The sequence below is a fragment of the Chanos chanos genome, chromosome 1, assembly GCF_902362185.1.
Source record: "Chanos chanos chromosome 1, fChaCha1.1, whole genome shotgun sequence".
Classification (NCBI taxonomy): Eukaryota; Metazoa; Chordata; class Actinopteri; order Gonorynchiformes; family Chanidae; genus Chanos; species Chanos chanos.
The window spans coordinates 13,080,872-13,098,912 of NC_044495.1; the positions used below are offsets into that span (position 1 = coordinate 13,080,872).

The following is an 18,041-nucleotide window of genomic DNA, read 5'->3' on the forward strand; positions in this document are numbered from 1 at the left end:
GACTCCCTCAGGTTGGCTTCCTCTCAGATCAATGAGTCTTCCTGCAGCTAAATGACCTCAGCTAAGCATCTTGGGCATAGCCCAAGCAGAGGGACTATTGATCATGTTCCCAGACCACAATCACATGCTGACAGATCTGCATGCCTGTTACATTTCCTTTGTTGTGTTGTGTTCAGCAATACCACCCCCCCCCCACCTCTCTTCCCCATCTACATTTAATCAACACCAAGGGGAAGACAACCAAAACACAACAGTGTGGACAAATACAAAAGCAACATACTGTAGAAGAATGGGAAAGACATAAGACAGAAGATATAAAGCACCTGGTCATGTGACAAACATAATGTACCTGTTAACATTAAACTGACCTGTCTGGTCAGTTTTAATGGTCATATGATTGTTTTTGATTTATATACAGATCTATATTATGGATGAGAGGGGATGTTTTTCGTATCAGACCAGATATGTAGTTTATATTTCTTTACAGATATTTGTCATTATATGTGTTAATCTACCTATGGACAACACTCAGATTTGAGGGTACATGTCAAATTCAAAAGTGTTCCTTCCGTCTAAATACAGTCATATACATAAATATATATTTCCCCAGTTTTGGACAAATTTACAATACCAGCAGAGCTTTGTGCTACTATATAACAGGAACAGATGCAATACCAGGTCTTTCCACTAGGGGCCAGTGGCACAATGTCTGAGCCACTTAACACATTGATCTATACTAGTGATCAGTGATTGGTTCGTAATAGATAGATGAATCTCTGTAAATGTAACTGATTTTATTCAAGACAAAAAGCTATTCACAGGGGGCGAAGGTAGGGAGGGGTATGACTGACTGATAAGCGTCCAGGTTTGAGAGCCATCACACATCTCTACAGTACACGAATATTCATCACCACAAAAACAATTTCTCTTTTTAGAAGAATAATATTGTTCTCATGCAGTTACATTGCACTTATGTCCTTTTTTCATCCTATTACATGTTTTTCTTTCTCCTGTTTTTTGAACCACTGATAGTTACTGTACAGTGTCCGGAGTCAATGCCTCTGTTTATGCCATCTTCAGAGATCCTGTCAGTGTGTCTTCATCTTCATCACTGGAATTTATGATGCAACCCGATCTCTCTCCAGTCAGACTGTGCTTGCCATTCCTGATTGTGAGATTGGATTTGGGACTGAAATTCAGTGGAACAAATCCATCTGAATCTTCAGCGAGAACAACCCATAGAGAACCTATGAGAGTCCAAAACCATACAGACAGTGAATTTCATTGCTTATCTTAACTTCTTCCTCAGAGCAACTCACTGAGCAAACACAAATCACATTAACCAGGGAATGCTGAAAATTTACATAATTTAACAATAGCTGTCTTGATGAAACATTATGTAGTTGGAATTTTTATCACTCTGATTAGGTGAACATGAAAAATAGATAGAAATTGCTTTTAATATTTCTTTAACGATGAGAATTTAATTATAGCATAGTGGTGTGTCCCTTCCTGTGGATTTATTTCTCCTCCCGGGTCAATGCATTTAACTTTGAGCCTTTAAATTTTATTGGTTTTCATTGGTTGAACCTATCGCAGCAGGAGAAAACACAATGTCACAATATGACTTTAAGCTGATTAAGTCTTAAACCGCTAAATTCCATCTTCTCCTACTAATCTCCAGCCTAACTCCACACCCTGTTTGCTCCCACACAACAGAGGGAATCAAATGAGTCAGAACTAAAACATGGCAGTCTCCACTGGCTTTCCAAAATTATTGTGTGGTTTTGACGTTTCAGCAAAGTTGTGTTTGTGTGTGTGTGTGTGTGTGTGTATGTGTGTGTGTGTGTGTACATGTTCTATCTGTTCTGCAGGAAATATTTCACACAGTGACATACATACAAAAGCAGACTTACAAAGGCACACCAGCATAAGCAATATAGCAAAATAACACAGGAGCGAGCCTCATTAAATTGCTCCTCATTTCCGAACAAACAAGGATGGCTACAGCATGGCTGGAAGTCTCTTTCACAGTCTGAGTGCCTAAAGGCTCATTACAGTCAAAATGTATTTGCTGGTTATTTTAGGAAATGGTTTGGTCCAGACCAATCTTTTACATTATATCTGCCCTAAAAGCATTCCATTTTATCCATGTTAAATGAAAATGAAATCAAATACGCTCTAGAATAAAAAGTTGAGAGTTAGCTCACCATGTCTCATTTCCACCACTGTGAGACTGAAAAGTTCTTGAACAGCTCGCAGACACAGTTTACCCTCGCAGAGCAGAACTGCCTTCTTTTCATCCACAAACACATTTTCAGCAAGTTCATTCTATGGTCAAGCAGAAAGACACAGTTATTTACTCTCTTTCTTTCCTTCTCTCTCTCTCTCTCTCTCTCTCTCTCTCTCTCTCTCTCTCTCTCACTCACACACACACACACACACACACATTCTCTCTTGCTCCTCTTATGAATGGTGATTATCAACATATTAATTACAAGAACATTTAGATACTCGAAAGTCTCTTATAAGGACCCTAACAGGAATTCATTATCAAAATTAGATTAGGAGAAAGAGAGTCATGACTCGGATCATTTCTAAATAATAGCACTCAAGGACATCCTGCTGTTTAAACGAATACCACAGCAGAGCCTCTGTTTATGAAATCTGAATGTACCTGGTAGGTTACATTGACAAATGGTGCTTCAGGGAGAGGTGGGTAAAATATTTTATTTGCATAATTTTTGGAATCCATTGTTTCTGTCAGACAGCGCTGCAGCTGGGTAAACCTAGTGAAAAGTCTGTCCAAAGTCTCTGCCAGGGATTCGGATATCTCCTTCACTTCAAGATTTAGCCTTGGTGAACTTGCTTTATTTGCAGTCCCAACAATCTTTTCACTAACATCCAGAGACATGAGGTCAGGCTCCAGGTTGCCATCTCTTATACAGCTCCTCTGTGTTAGCTCTTCTGTAAGTAGTTTGCTATCCTGCTGAAAATGGCTTTCACGGCCAACAAAACTGATTAATTTTTTACATTCTGATAGCTTGGCACGAGTCTTATTCTCTGGACACGATGTGTTTTCTTCTAAAATGGTCGATGCACTTTTTGTATCAGTGTAGTTCAGTTTCCTTGTCTCAAGCCGGATGTGGTACTTGTCCATATTTGAGGATCTGAGGAAAACTGGTTCATTTGACTTCTTTGCAATTGTAAGTAGTAATCTGTCAGCCAAGAAACACAGGCCTTTGAGTCTCTCAGTTTCCTCCATTTGTAGTTGTTGAATAGTGACCAGAGAAGAGCTGGTAACACCATAGACTAGCACTGTTTGGCAGATATTAGAAGCCACTGCAATGGAACAGCTGTGAGAGTCGAATGCCAGTATATCTGGCACCAAAATCCCATGGATATTGACCTTCTTGGTTGTGGTGACTTTCTGACTGAATGTCACCAATTTCAAGTGAAACAAGTCCTTTGAGCTGTCTCTCTGGCTTGAGTGAATAAGAGGGCTAGGGTCTGAATTTCTGTGTTTTGCCAGAATGTTTGTGAGATCCATTGGTCCAGATGAAGAAATGTATTCTATAGCTAGAGACCCCTCTGAATCAATGGATTTCCTCCTGGATTTCAAAAGTAAACAATCCTCTAAGGCATTGGCTGAGGACTGAAATTTCTGACCATTCCTGCTGGAGAGAACATCAAGAGAATGTACAGCATTGCCGACATGTTCCAGTGTAAATCCTGTTGTCACAGCTATTTGACAATTCTCAGTATGTGCAACTGCACAGATAGGACTCCCCACTTCAAAGACGGGGCAGAAGGAACAGACGACCAACTCTTTACGGACATCATTCCAGATGAAGGAATGGAGCTCCTCTCCAATGGCTAACACCAAACGCGTACCATCCTTTGTCCAGCAGCCGCAGTGGATGACACCATCAGCTGTGACCTTGGCTCGCACTCTCCTGTTGTCCACCCGCACAGAAAACAGCACAGAGGCATCTCTCTTGGTCATTACGGCTAATAGGTCCATTCGAGGGTGCCAGATACAGCCCTGAGGCAGCAGGGGGAGAGGTTCACTGGCTTCACACATCTGGGAGCACAGCAATTGGTTCTGCTGTAAGGAGCTAAGGCGTAGCTCCCATATGGACACATGCTTCTTTTGCTGCACTGCTAGGAGGGCTGGGGCACACGAACAGCATACAGGACCCCAGTAAAGCCCTTGTACATGCTCGAAGTGGCCAACCACATTACTGTGCCCAAACACTACCTCACCTTTGGTGCTGAGTATGGATGTAAGGTATACCTGCCTGCCATCTGTCCAGGCTATGCCATGCAAGGGGTGGACAGCTTGGAGAAGAACATTCAGGCCTGTCCTTGGCAGCTTTGCTTTACCCAGGTCCATCCTATTGCCAGAGAAAGTTCAGTGAGCTTCTGCTTCTCTGGCACTGTGCACAATGACAGTAAAAAGAAGAGCCTCTAACCCTTTGTGTTTAGCCTTAAGGAGATTATATAAACTAGTCGGTGCAAGTCAAAGATTAAGTGCAAGATTATGCCTGGCATAATGCTCTTTCGTTCTTAGAAACACTCCGCTCTGACATTCTTGTGTTTACGCAAAGGTCACCATCAGCATCATCAAGTCTGAATCACCAACCTCAAAATAAAAAAAAGTCCATAAAACACTACAAAAAATTACAAAATGAAATATCCATAACAATAACAATAATAATAATAATTCAGAAACAAATCCAATTCTCCAGGCTGATTTTTTTTTTTAATTTCTCACTACAACTTTAACTTCAGCATCCACTGTACTCCTTGATATGAAAATGTATAAGCTGTGTTTTACTGATGGAGAGATAAATAGTAGTGTGGTTGTTAAAGATAACCAAGTTCTGGTGATTCTGCAATTAAAAAAATTACAAACGAAGAAGTTTTATTAATTAAAAAAGAAACACAGATACACATTTTCTTCTTCTTTTTGAAGCTGTGTAAACTGCATAATGGGGGCGAGGGAGAGGGGACGGATTCACGAGCATACCATGATTTACATTCCAGTACATTAGGTGGCAGTATAGAAAATAAGATGGATCAAAATTTTGACGAAGTAACATTGCCCACGATGCTTTGCACTTTCAGTTGATGCCATTTTTTGTGAAGTTCTCCACACAACGCGCAGTAACTGCCTGCGAAAAAATTGTTTAATTTTCTTGTTAAAGCGCAGGTAGAACTTTATTCATTTCAGTTTGGTGTGCAAGAAGCAAATCGTCAAGATGCCGCGTATTATGATTAAAGGTGGTGTTTGGCGGAACACCGAGGTATGTATATGCGATAGCTAGCTAACTAGCTAGCGAACGTTGTTAACGATGTTTTTGTGCATTTCAACATGTAACGTTTGCGTTTTTACTGTCGTTAGAAAAGGTCGGGGCAAATGTTTACTGCTATTTTGTTTATTTTTAAGTTTATACTGGAGCTCACTCATTTTCTGACATTGTAATGATGTAATATTAAACAACCGCTAATAGTAGCAGTAACGTCGCAGAGCAAATAAACAGAAACTTCATCTAACGTCAGTATTACCTCTAAGAATCTGTGGTGTTATCGTAAACTTTTGTATCAGATATACTGATACGCATTTGGTTGGCATACATGGTGTTAGTTATGTTCATTTGAAATTATATGGTGCACGATGGAACCACATTTGTCATCCTGTTGCCGCGCAAGTTACTTGCACAGTTTTAGTCAATACAGTGTGAGCAAACATGTGTCGTACTGGTTTGTGCATTTTGACAAGTTTAGTGAAATGTTGCAAAATTTACTTTGTATCATTTCTAAGATACATTTTTTATTTGTTTCCAATACCAGTTTTTGTTATGGACCGCTGTCATCCTTAGATGTAGAATCCCAAAGATACACATTTTTATATATATATATATATATATATATATATATATAGCAATGGCCACATGCATTAAAATGTTGTATGTGTAAATATATCTCCCCTCCTCTAGAATGGTCTACCTACAGAAATTAGGGAGGCAAACTCTCTTTAGGCCTATACCTTTAAAACTAAACTAAAGACGCATCTATTTTCTCTAACCTATGGATAATATAAGTTTGATTTAACTTTGTTGTGGACATGTAAAGACCTGTGAGACTATAATTAGTGATGTTGGCCTCTAACTAAACTTGTACAATTTTACAATTTGCAATTTGTTATTTAGCAGACACTTTTAGCCAAAGCAACTTACAATAAGTGCATCAGTCAGATCCCACTGCCTCATAAACATTATTGTTAAATATATACACAAATATGTATGTATGTATGTACACACATCCAAGTAGCTCAAAACTGTGCTTTGGCCTCTTTCGATTGTTCTTTTTCTGTAGGATGAGATCCTTAAGGCAGCGGTAATGAAATATGGAAAAAATCAGTGGTCTCGGATTGCCTCTCTGCTGCACAGGAAATCAGCCAAGCAGTGCAAAGCCAGATGGTAAGACAGCTGTCATCGCTGTAAATAGGATGTTGTGTTTGTAAATATGTATCAACTCTGTAAATAGCATACATGCCATTCTTACAGTCTCTGTTTGTTAGCATGACTTAAATAATGCATGTTTTCCTTGAAAATGTTTGTGTAGTTCCTTTGTTTACTGTTATATATAAAAAAAAACTCATGTAGTTGCTTGCACAACTACAGGTGCAATAAACTCTAATTGTGCCTCTAGTAGCCACCTGCACATGTACATAACCAAGACTCAAAATGTTGTGGTCTGCTGTGTTCTGAAATAGGTATGAATGGCTGGACCCCAGCATCAAAAAAACAGAATGGTCTCGAGAGGAAGAGGAGAAGTTGCTTCATCTGGCAAAACTCATGCCCACCCAGTGGAGGACCATTGCGCCCATCATCGGCAGAACCGCTGCCCAGTGTCTAGAGCACTATGAGTTTCTACTGTGAGTGTCAGGCATAACCTGTGTTTGTGCGGGCTTTTGTTCCAGGACATCCCTTGACTGTGTATTTGCTGAAAGCATTCTGGTTAGTGAATGATATATGTGACATACATGTTATGTATTGTTCTGTATTCATACAGAGACAAAGCTGCTCAAAGAGAAAATGAGGAAGACACAGGAGATGACCCCCGCAAACTTAAACCTGGTGAGATCGACCCAAACCCAGAGACTAAACCTGCCCGACCTGATCCAGTGGACATGGATGAAGGTAACCACCTCATTCTTGTAAATGAGCTGTGTTCAGAATTGGTAGCTTCGATTTTTATTCACTAGCCTTGGTGTGTGTCTGTGGCTACCGTTGAATGCTAATGTAGTTAAACTTGAAAAACACACGAGGGGTCCAACCCAAAGTTGATAACTCGTTTGTTAACCCCTAAGATGAGCTGGAGATGCTGTCTGAAGCCAGAGCTCGTCTGGCCAACACACAAGGCAAGAAGGCCAAGCGGAAAGCCAGGGAGAAGCAATTAGAGGAGGCCAGGTAAGGCGCAGCTGAGTTTCCTGTCTATTTTGAAACAAAAACCCCTCCTTACGTCAACAACATCAAAGATATTATAACGTGAACATTTAGCCTAGACGCTGTCATCCACCAGTACCTGCCATTGTTTTACATACTGGTATTTAGCTTCTGTAGCTACATTAGATGTACTATGTCATATCACTCTAACCCTTCCTCCCCATTTCTGCAGGCGCCTGGCGGCCCTTCAGAAACGCAGAGAGCTCCGAGCTGCAGGCATTGATATCCAGAAGAAGAGAAAGAAGAAGAGAGGAGTTGACTACAATGCAGAGATTCCTTTTGAGAAGAAGCCTGCGCCTGGATTCTATGACACGTCAATGGAGAACTACAATGCCCTGGAGCCTGACTTCAAGAGACTGCGCCAACAGCACTTAGATGGAGAACTAAGGAGGTGAGAGGAATACTTTTTGTTGTAGGTTTGGTGAATATCAGCCTCTCTTAGCTGAGACAGCCCTGGCCTCTTTGGTTGAATATATCACCACTAGATCTGTTCAGCATTTTCACATGAGCTTCCTTCTGTGAGATGGTCCCATTGACATGTCTGTCTGTCTTCAGTGAGAAAGAGGATAGAGAAAGAAAGAAGGACAGACAGAAGATCAAGAAGAAGAAGGAATCAGACCTTCCCTCTGCCATTCTTCAGACCAGCGGCGTGTCTGAGTTTACTAAGAAGAGGAGTAAACTGGTCCTCCCATCCCCACAGGTGAAGCAGATCTACATTCAGCTCTATCCTACACGTAGGCCTGTAACAGTTATTTCATAATTATCTAACCGCGATTTCTTGATGTGATCACGGTTTCTTTGTTGAACCGCAGTGAAGGCGTCTTTTTTTTTTTAATGAGATGGGTCAAAGCATAGTCACACTTTTGTTTGCATCCAGGGGACACTTTTCCATTGGCCGTGTGCACCCTGTAGCGCGACAGAGAAGTTGCTATCCTATCAGAGGACACCCCGCTCGCATTGATTTACAGTTGCGAAGTCAAATCGGTTTTCAGACATGAAAAATCCAAACAGAATTGGGCAGTTTTGTGAGATGCGGTGTTGTACCTTTGAGAAATGCCCATAACATTAAACTGATACATGTTTGGTTTTCACTGGAGTTTTCATTTATCGTTGGTAAAAAAGAATAACAAACTGTCCTGTTGGTCCTGTCAAAATGTTGGGAGTCTGCAAGCCCAACTGAGTTCAGCTGAACTACGATTGGACAATAGGTCATTTGGGGAGGGATTAGACTGTCAGCCAGCTGTCAGCTACAGCATCAGTTTGACACTGGGTTTGGCAAATGGGCAGTAGCCTACATTTGGTAAAGAGAGAGGCAGAATAAATAACACGAGATAGAGCTTGTTTCAAAACGTAACACCACTTCACCGTTTTGGGATCATTTTGGATTAAAGCCAAACCAGAGGGGACGACCCACAGATTTGAAAGAGGCGGTTTGCCGGCTGTATAAGAAAACAGTCACTGTCAAAATTGTCAACACAGCCAATTTAGAACAACATCTCAAAATCACCATCCCACCCAATTTGCAGAATGAAACAGGTTGGTCAGGCTGCACCAGTGGCTTATGATAATAAAGAGGTGTTGTTTACTTCATAGGCTGTGCACTTGTGTTATTATATTATCTGGGTCGCATAACAGTGAAATAGTCAAAAGATGTATCCTGGGATTCATTCAAAACTTTAATTTGTTCAAAAAATGATAAATAAATAAATTAACAGTTTGACCAAAAGAGACAATTATATTGTTAATTTCAATTATTTCTGAGACGATGAATTGTACAGCAACATTTGGAATTGTTACAGTTCTAGCTACAAGCTAATGTCTTTCACATTGACTAGCTCAGTCAACAGATCATGTATTAGAGTAGGTAATGGAATACTGTAACATTTTTCATGCTTTAGAGTACTATTGCGTGCAGTTACTCAAGCTGGGTAATCATAAGGATGGAACCAGATTATTGTGGAAATTGTTGTAAAGGAAATTTAATGAGGAGGTCGGCATATTCGGGTTCTACCTGTCTAATCCTTGGGGAGCAGAGGTCATCTTTTTGCTGGGCTAGTCTGTAACTCCATCTGCTTGCAGTTAGATATTTTTCCATAGCTGTGTAAGCCTGCTAAGAAGATTGTGCGAGAGAGCTTGTGTGTGCTTTTGACCTTGGTTTAAATGTTCTTTTGTTTGTATGTGTTGTGTTATTCCTCTCAGATTTCTGATGCTGAACTGGAAGAAGTGGTCAAACTGGGCCAAGCCAGTGAAATTGCCCGGCAGACGGCCGAAGAATCAGGCATTACGAACTCAGCCTCCAGCGCGCTGCTCTCTGAATACAACGTCACCAACAACACCATGGCCCTCCGCACGCCCAAAACCCCAGCGGCACAGGACAAAATCCTCCAGGTCTGTCCATATTCTCAGCCCGGTCAACACGTCTGTTGAATTTCCCACATGAGGAGAGACAGAGTGTCCCTGGGCTCATTTGACATTGTGTTATATGAAATATTCTGAAACTTGGTCAAATTTCGCTCATGCGTTTGTTTGTTATGTCCCCCCTCGGTCTGTCGGACAGGAAGCCCAGAATCTCATGGCCCTTACTAATGTGGACACCCCCTTAAAAGGAGGACTGAACACCCCGCTTCACGAGAGCGATTTCTCTGGAGTGACCCCACAGCGACAGGTGGTTCAGACACCCAATACTGTGCTGTCCACGCCCTTCAGGTACCTCAGATATCATCACTGCTCTTTGACTTTTAAGCCTGTTTTCCCCTTGGTTCCGCTCTTGAAATCCACCTCATCTTAGATGATAACTGATGCCTCAAAACAGGTGTCCAGGAAAGGGAGAGAGCATGGTTATGCAGATCTGTGCTGTAATAGTTCTTTTGAAAGATTTTTTTTTTTTTTTTAAATACATGTAATTTGTAAGTGTTTTCATTTGTTACAGCATTAGCCAAGTCCATGTGTTGATGATTTGCTGTTTTGTCTCTAACAGGACTCCCAGTCATGGGGCAGAGGGCATGACCCCACATAGTGGAATGACCCCGAAACCTTCAGCTGGAGTAACCCCAGGCAGGACGCCCCTGCGGGACAAACTTAACATTAACGCTGATGACGGGGTCGTGGACTACACAGATCCAGCCTTCTCCAAACATCTGGTTGGTGGCAGTGCATCCACATACCCTCAATACCATATCCCTACTGCATGTGATTACAGTACACCAGGGTGTACACACAGTCATCCAGTCAGTCTATCCATCCATCCATCCATCCTTACATACAGCCATCCTTACATCTTTCTCCCAGTCGCATATCAGCTTTTGATTACAATACAAGTTCACTGTGGCTCACAAGGTTAGATCTGTGCATTACTAATGTGCTTTTCAAATGATAGAACTTTTCATCTGGTTTCTCTCAGCAAAGAGAGTCCCGTGAGCAGCTGAAGGTGGGGCTCATGTCCCTGCCGTTGCCGAAGAACGACTTTGAGATTGTGCTGCCTGAGAATGCAGAGAGAGAGCTGGAGGAACCTGAGGTGGATGAGAGCTATGTGGAGGACGCTGCTGAGATTGACTTACGCAAACAGGTCAGACCCACCACTCTCAGAGCACTCACACCTTTTGGTTTGACCTACATTCACTGCCAGACACCCAAATGAGGACCGATAAGACTAGATTGTTGTCTAAAACTACTGTTTTCAGTATGCAGTAGAGTCTAGGGCTGCAGTCAGACTCCTCGGCCCTCGGTGTAAGCTCTAAACTGGCTGAGTCGAGGCTGACTTATCATTGATCTGTGCTCTTATTGTCTCTCCTGACTGACTTGCTGTGTAATTAGAGTTGAATCTCATTAAAAACTCATGTTGTGGACTTATCCTCAAAAACTTACACTGGTCAGAGGTTTGTATTCATGCGCGGCCGTCTCGAGTTTTCTGTTTGTCCCTGCACGTCTGAATAGCTAATGCGGACTTGGCCTACATCTCGTAAGCAGAGTCAAGTTTTGCTGTACTGTGTTGCTTACGTCTGAGATTCTGTTGTTTTTCTTTTGCAGGCGGCGAGAGAGGCTGAGCGTGAGAAAGAGCTCAGACAGAGACACACAGCCATACAGAGGAGTTTACCAAGGCCCTCAGAGGTCAGCTCTGACTAAAGCACCACATTAATATCTTATAAACTTTCTTCAAATCTTGAGCGGTTTAAAAGCAGGGCAGAGCAGGGCATGGTATTGTCGGTGAATTTGATTGACGTAACGTGTTGCGGTCATAATATTACAGACATGTGCGTTGCCATTTCTTGCGCTGAAAAATATTTCCCTGTAAATCTGGCTTCATTTTCTGGCAGTTTATTCAAGTTGCTGTTTACTTGAAACATTGGTGTTGTATCTTGGGATTACACCACATTATGGTAATTCAAAGACACACACACACACACATTTGAACATTTAATTGCACATCGCACATTTAATACATCTTAAACAAGCAACAGCTCCTTAAAATAGACTTAACAGAAGACACAGGAGCTTCAACTGTTTGAGACAGTGTGATAGCAGTTTGGTACTAAGTGTCTCCCTCGCACATGGGTTATTCACTTGTAATACGAGACATGCAACCAATATGACAGCAGAAAGACTTAGAGAAGTGCCTGTTAGGGCACTTAGGGCGGTGGTGATGGGAACAGCCTTGTAATATACCCAAAAGCATTTGCAACCTTCCACCAATAAGCAATCAGGACAAGGAAATAAGCCATATGTACAGAGCTGGATCAGTGCAAACTTAAAAGCTACACTCTTCACCAAAATCTATAAAGACCTAAGTAGTCTAAAGTGCGACAGCACCCACAAACATAAACTGTGAAATTACATTAGGGTACAATTGGATAGACTCTGCTAACATGGTATGACCATTAAATTACAGGAATTATGGGGATATGCTAGCTAATGCTCATTTTCACATTTACACAGTAAAATTAGAATAATTTACCTTCAAAAGAGGAGACTGTTCTGTGCTTTTGTTATGATAAATATAATCTAAGAAACAGGAACAAATACGAAATTAGAGTTGATAGCTGTTATTTTACAAGCAGTTTTTTCCCCCAGAAAGTATGAAATAACCCAGATTTTACTGTTAATGTTTTGTTCTGTGTAATGTGTTTTAATTATTTCGCAAAAGAATCTAGACATAAATGGCTAAGTTTGACAGTAAGACAAAAAGGCTGACTGGTCTTGTATTTTTGAACCAGACCACCAGACATCATCAGCAGATCACTATTGTTTGTAAATTTCTCAGCTCTGGTTTGTTCTCAGCACGTTTTTTAACAAGTCACACTGAGCGTTTTTCCTTTGACGCATGCTGGTGTTTCATTTGCTCCATTTGCTTGTAACATATGATATGTAGTCTAACATGTATCTAATGGTCCTGTGTAGATACTCTCCTCATAACTCTTTCAGTTCCTCAGAAATCCAGTGAGAAGTGAGACTTGATATTATGAACTAAGTGAAGAGAAGATAGTCTGCAGTGTTGCTGACAGGTGTGATGTGATTGGACAGGTAAATGAGACCATCCTGAGGCCTCAGAATGTGGAGCCTCCCCTGACAGAACTGCAGCAGGCTGAGGAGCTCATTAAGAGAGAGATGGTCACCATGCTGCATTTCGACAGCCTTCACCATCCGTACGCGGACGCACTGACCAAAAAAGCCAAAGGAGTCAGCTCCAGCTCCAACAACGCAGAACACATGGCTTACCTGGAAAAGACGGCCTACGAGAAAGTCTCCGAGGACGATCTGAAAAATGTCAGTCCTTTTTAAACTTCATCCTCAGAGTCATTTTACCCCGCAGTCCATTAAATAGATCTTTTTTTTAAAAAAAAACAGATTCTCTGACTTTAAATCATTCTCCCGTGCCTTTCGGTTGTTTGGTTTTCCAAATCGGCTCTGTGTGTGCCAGAGCATTAAACAGTGAGCCAGCCTTTTGTATTAGCAACGTGTTGAATTTTTTGAATATGAGCTGGCATCTGACACAGCCCTTTGTCTTTTGACTGTAAACATGGAGAAGATGTGTGATGTTACTGTGTCTGTGTTTGTCAGGCGTCTGAGCTGCTGACGCAGGAGATGGAAGTGGTGAAGCACGGCATGGGCCACGGAGACCTCTCCATCGATGCCTACAACCAGGTTTGGGAAGAGTGCTACAGCCAGGTGCTCTACTTACCCGGTCAAAGCCGCTACACACGAGCCAACCTTGCCAGCAAAAAGGATAGAATTGAATCCTTAGAGAAGCGACTGGAGGTAAGAGACAGATTCACCTCACTATCTCTCAGGCTTGCAATTGAGCTTGCTATTGTTATACTTTCCAGCAGGTGGTGCTGTGTCCTTGTTATTTACATCTGAGGGGATTGCGTATGAATTTGAATCCTGTGTTAATAAAATGTGTGCTATCGGGTTAGTGCAATGTTGATATCTGCTTCGGTTAGGACTACATTGCAAGAGCTGATTGCACATTTCTCTGTTCAGTAAAATGTAAAAACTTATTATTGTGAAATGCCAGTGGATATTTGTTCACCCATGCTTACAACTTTGAAACTCTATATCAACTTTTATTCCTCAAACAGAAGGGCAAGTGGAAAGAGTTAGTTCCCAGTTAAAGAAAATTTGAGAATATTGTAGACAAAAAGAGAATTCGTACAGGGCAGTCTACTAGAAAAGACAAAAATTACCGGCTACTAAAATAGTGTCAGTGGACCTTGGTTTCAGAGTCTGTCTATGAGCGAAGTTGCCGTTAATCAAGGCAACCCCCTGACTCACAAAGGGTGCATTTGTTTCATATTTCTTGGCTGGGAAGTCAGGGCGGAAACTTGGAGCCCATTCACACAGCGGCACGCTCCGAGACGAATGGGAGTGTGTGTGTGTGTGTGTGTGTGTGTGTGTTCGTGTGTGCAGGAGGGGCTTGGTCAGGCTCCCCTCATTCAAAGACCCAACAGGATTTCTGCTAGCGGCAGCTGCAGACCACATTTATTAAGCAGGGCCTCAGAAGCAGCTCCGCGCCGCTGATTTTTTATTTTTTTTTTTTTTTTTTGTGGAGGGGACGAGTGGTGTCATCTGCGTGGAGGGCCCCTCAAAACGGTGGCACAGCCCCTGGTGCATCAGCGTAACCACAGAGAGTAAACAAAGCCCAGAGGTCAAGAGTGTTAAACGCCGAGGGCTAGAGCCTGTGGGAATATAAAACCCCGTCTCACTCTGCCTCACCCTCAACCGCGCCGTCGCTGTGGGGAGCGTTAAGGGCCCACGGAGTCGTATCCTCACTCCTCTCCCCTCACGGGCTCCTTAGGTTTTTTTTTCTTTCTTCCCCTTTACTAATTATGCTGTGACAGTTGAATTTTGTGAAGAGGGTTCCAGTGGCGTTTTTGTGAAGACTGAAGGAGCGTGACCTGTGGAAATGGGTTCTGGAAATTGGTTCCACGGATTTGTTCATTTTCCCCTTTAGATGATTGTTGCATTGGTCTCCTATCTGTGCTCATCCATGACAGAGTCATGAAATGCCCTTAGATGTTCTGTTGGGGTTTTGTACAATCAACTAATTACTTTCTGGAATTTATTAGAAAATGTAAACTGGGAAAAGACTTCCAGTAAGAAAAATGATCCATCTTTTATAGCATGTAATGGTCTGGTAAGCCCAAAAGAGGAGATGTCTTTCCATGGGAGATGTTGACATTGGATGTTTAGCTTGTGTTTTTTTTTTTTTTGCTCTCTTATATTATTGTTGTAAGTACTGCCTGTACTTTTTTGCAAGTCACCATTGTGAAACTTACCCGTCCGACAGTAGGTCATTAAAAGTTGACATTTCTTGTCAGTTTCTTATTTTTGTCTCGAATGTTGTCGAAAGAATATTCATTTACCAACTCTAGGCCCTTCACAGACTTTTCTTCGACGCCAGTTTTCTCTTTTCGCACTGGATGTTGTCTGGCCAGTCAACTGAGCTGAGAAAACGGTTCCCGTCAGGGATCCATATGTTCCATGGTCGCCTCGCTAAGAGCTGTTAAACCAGTAGCAAATCAGTCTGCTCTTTGATGTCAAAACAACTAACTATTCATCTGTTGTGCAACTGCCTGTGCAGAAATCAGCTCTCTCTGTGGCGGTTACATTGCCAAAATGATTTTTTTTTTTTTTTTCCCTCCTACCGTGATTGCACTGAAATCTTCCCGCTTTGTGCTTTGCTGTACCACAGATAAACAGAGGCCACATGACGATGGAAGCCAAGCGAGCAGCCAAGATGGAGAAAAAGATGAAGATTCTGCTGGGGGGCTACCAGTCTCGTGCCATGGGCCTGATGAAGCAGCTCAGTGACCTGTGGGACCAGGTGGAGCAGGCCAACATGGAGCTTCGTACCTTCCAGGAGCTCAAGAAGCAGGAGGACCTGGCTATTCCCCGCAGGCAGGAGGTCAGTGACCTTTTCCCTTCATCATTCACATCACTGTGAGACAGGCGAAGGAAACTCTCCTCCCTCAGAAGCTTAGTGTGTGTAGGCCTCTGCTCCAGTTACATTTAATGCTGTTAGGACTCAAAGAGAGTGTGTCTGTGCTCTTCTGTGGGTGAAGTGTTGCTTCACCCTGCACTAGGCATAGTCCTGTTTTTATAAATGTGTTTTTGTTGGATTTGAGTGAAGTGTATTCCAGATCAGATTGGTTTGATGAACCACAATCAGTTTATTTGATGCATTTTTTCCCCCCCATTTCTTCCACTGCTAGGCTTTGAGAGAAGATGTACAGAGACAACAGGAGAGAGAGAAAGAACTCCAGCAGAGGTTTGCTGACCTTCTTCTTGAGAAAGAAACATTGCTTTCTGAGAAGTTTTAAATTGGACATACGGCTTTTTTTTTCCCCCTCCCCAACCACGGCTGTCTTTGTGCTGGTTGTAGTATAATCAGAACAAACTTAAGAGCCTGTCATTTTTTAAGATTCTTTTTCAGCGTGTACATCATCATTGTTGTAATGAACAGCGTAAGCATACTGAAAACTCAGTTTCGGCATTGTATTTCAATGTTATTTGCAAAGCTTTTGAAGAGCGAACGTCTGTGTTCTGATGTGATTTTTGTCTCCTGTGAACATTTTACACTTGAGTGTACCCTTTGTCATAAAAGACACAGAATTGTCTCTCATACCTTGTAAATAATGTCAAATGTTGATTCTCTTTCCCGGTATCAGAATGTATCTCTGTTTGCTTTCATGTTCGATCTTGCACCTTACAGTTGGTGTGTCAGCATCAAAGCCAAACTGGATCTAAGGATACTGGGAATTTACATAATAAATTGTCGCTTTCAGATCTCTGTGTGTGATCTCTCATTCAGATTTACACAGGCCATTGTCTCCTCCCAGCCCATACAGTGCACACATTTCCATTCACGAACCACCTTATATTGTAGTGACTAGAACAAATATCATTATTCACAACAGTCATGACCTCCACAAGTCTTTTTCCTGTATCCAGGTTACATGTACAGTTGTGTGCTGAATGTATAGTACAGTATCCCAAAGAGGAGTGACACACTATTGGAAAGTTAAACACATGGTTGGTTTCACTGGATCCAAGGACTGAATGTTCCTTTAGTGTCTCTCTGAAGTCTATTCTAAAGCCCTTTGGTATGTATGAAATATAATTGGAGTCTCCCAGCTCTGTTTCATATTTGTTTGAGTGAGAGGGTTCCATAAATATGACCCACCCAGTAATTAGACATGGGGTAATTTCTGCTGCAGAGAAAGCTAAATGCATGTATCTCATAACAAACAGACGTTTTTCTGCTGTTCTAACTCAAAAATCGGGGTTGGCTAGTCGTAAACGCCTTGTCATTATTACCTTAGTCATGTGCCTGACTTACAGCTCTGAATATGGCTGGGAGTAACCTTATCTCTATTTATATTTAAAGCATATAATTTTAACTGTACTTTCCAAAAAACAGTGGTGCCTGACTGCTCCCAGGACTTGGACAAGTCTGTGTTTGAAAATTTACAATATAAACAATGGGTGTAAGATCAGGTAGCTCAAATAGTCAGGGGCCAATCCTACAGTAACAGGCATTACCGTGTGTCAGAACTCAGAGCTGGTCATTACCATTACTTACGGCCTGGTGATTACCCAAAGTAGCCGTAAAATAAGCCTGACTGCACAGGAATGAATAAGACAAGCTCACACTTTTTTTTTTAATATATATATCTGTCTTATTCTTGTACAGTCAAATCACTAGACAAATGTTTGGTTTCATTTCGTTTGATGTGCCAACATTTCCGTCTTGTCTTTATTTGACTGGTACTTCTTTGAAGTGAGTCAGTGCGTGCTTGCATAAAAGGCCCATTGTATCAAATTAAATAGCTTTTATTGGCAAAATATAAAGATTATATTTAAATATTTATTATAAGGAGGTCACACTGAGCGAAATAAAATGGAAAATGGAAAGAGAAGCTTTAAAGTATAACAGATAAAAAAAAAAATGGCCATATGTATGACTGTAACTCATTATTAGAGACATTAGTTACCAATAACAGAACAGAATTGTCATCAAGGTCTTATTAG

General features: G+C 41.6%; 2 protein-coding genes across 2 annotated transcripts; one reads left to right on the forward strand and one right to left on the reverse strand.

The window, feature by feature from the left end:
- Nucleotides 1–1,065: 1,065 nt before the first annotated feature.
- On the reverse strand, nt 1,066–4,396 carry LOC115811310 (WD repeat and coiled-coil-containing protein-like). Its single transcript, XM_030773867.1, has 3 exons — nt 2,678–4,396; nt 2,211–2,331; nt 1,066–1,247 (listed from the first exon to the last, which is right to left on the reverse strand). Exons 1-3 carry the CDS (start codon nt 4,394–4,396, stop codon nt 1,066–1,068), a joined length of 2,022 nt encoding a protein of 673 aa, XP_030629727.1.
- Nucleotides 4,397–5,163: 767 nt separating this feature from the next.
- cdc5l (CDC5 cell division cycle 5-like (S. pombe)) lies at nt 5,164–16,677 on the forward strand. The gene is made up of 16 exons (XM_030782659.1): nt 5,164–5,309; nt 6,382–6,485; nt 6,782–6,943; nt 7,081–7,208; nt 7,379–7,478; nt 7,687–7,905; nt 8,070–8,214; nt 9,714–9,902; nt 10,072–10,220; nt 10,492–10,654; nt 10,915–11,079; nt 11,541–11,621; nt 13,032–13,274; nt 13,569–13,766; nt 15,703–15,915; nt 16,223–16,677. Exons 1-16 carry the CDS (start codon nt 5,265–5,267, stop codon nt 16,328–16,330), a joined length of 2,412 nt encoding a protein of 803 aa, XP_030638519.1. The 5' UTR covers nt 5,164–5,264; the 3' UTR covers nt 16,331–16,677.
- Nucleotides 16,678–18,041: the final 1,364 nt, after the last annotated feature.

Bases quoted from the DNA above. Each gene is read 5' to 3' on its own strand.
- LOC115811310 (XM_030773867.1), bottom strand. From the start codon at position 4,396: ATGGACCTGGGTAAAGCAAAGCTGCCAAGGACAGGCCTGAATGTTCTT. The intron at 2,332-2,677 runs GTACATTCAGAT...GCTTGACCATAG, and splicing joins TTGTCAATGTAACCTACCAG to AATGAACTTGCTGAAAATGT. The intron at 1,248-2,210 runs GTGAGCTAACTC...GGACTCTCATAG, and splicing joins AGTGGTGGAAATGAGACATG to GTTCTCTATGGGTTGTTCTC.
- cdc5l (XM_030782659.1), top strand. From the start codon at position 5,265: ATGCCGCGTATTATGATTAAAGGTGGTGTTTGGCGGAACACCGAG. The intron at 6,944-7,080 runs GTGAGTGTCAGG...GTATTCATACAG, and splicing joins GAGCACTATGAGTTTCTACT to AGACAAAGCTGCTCAAAGAG. The intron at 7,209-7,378 runs GTAACCACCTCA...TTAACCCCTAAG, and splicing joins TCCAGTGGACATGGATGAAG to ATGAGCTGGAGATGCTGTCT.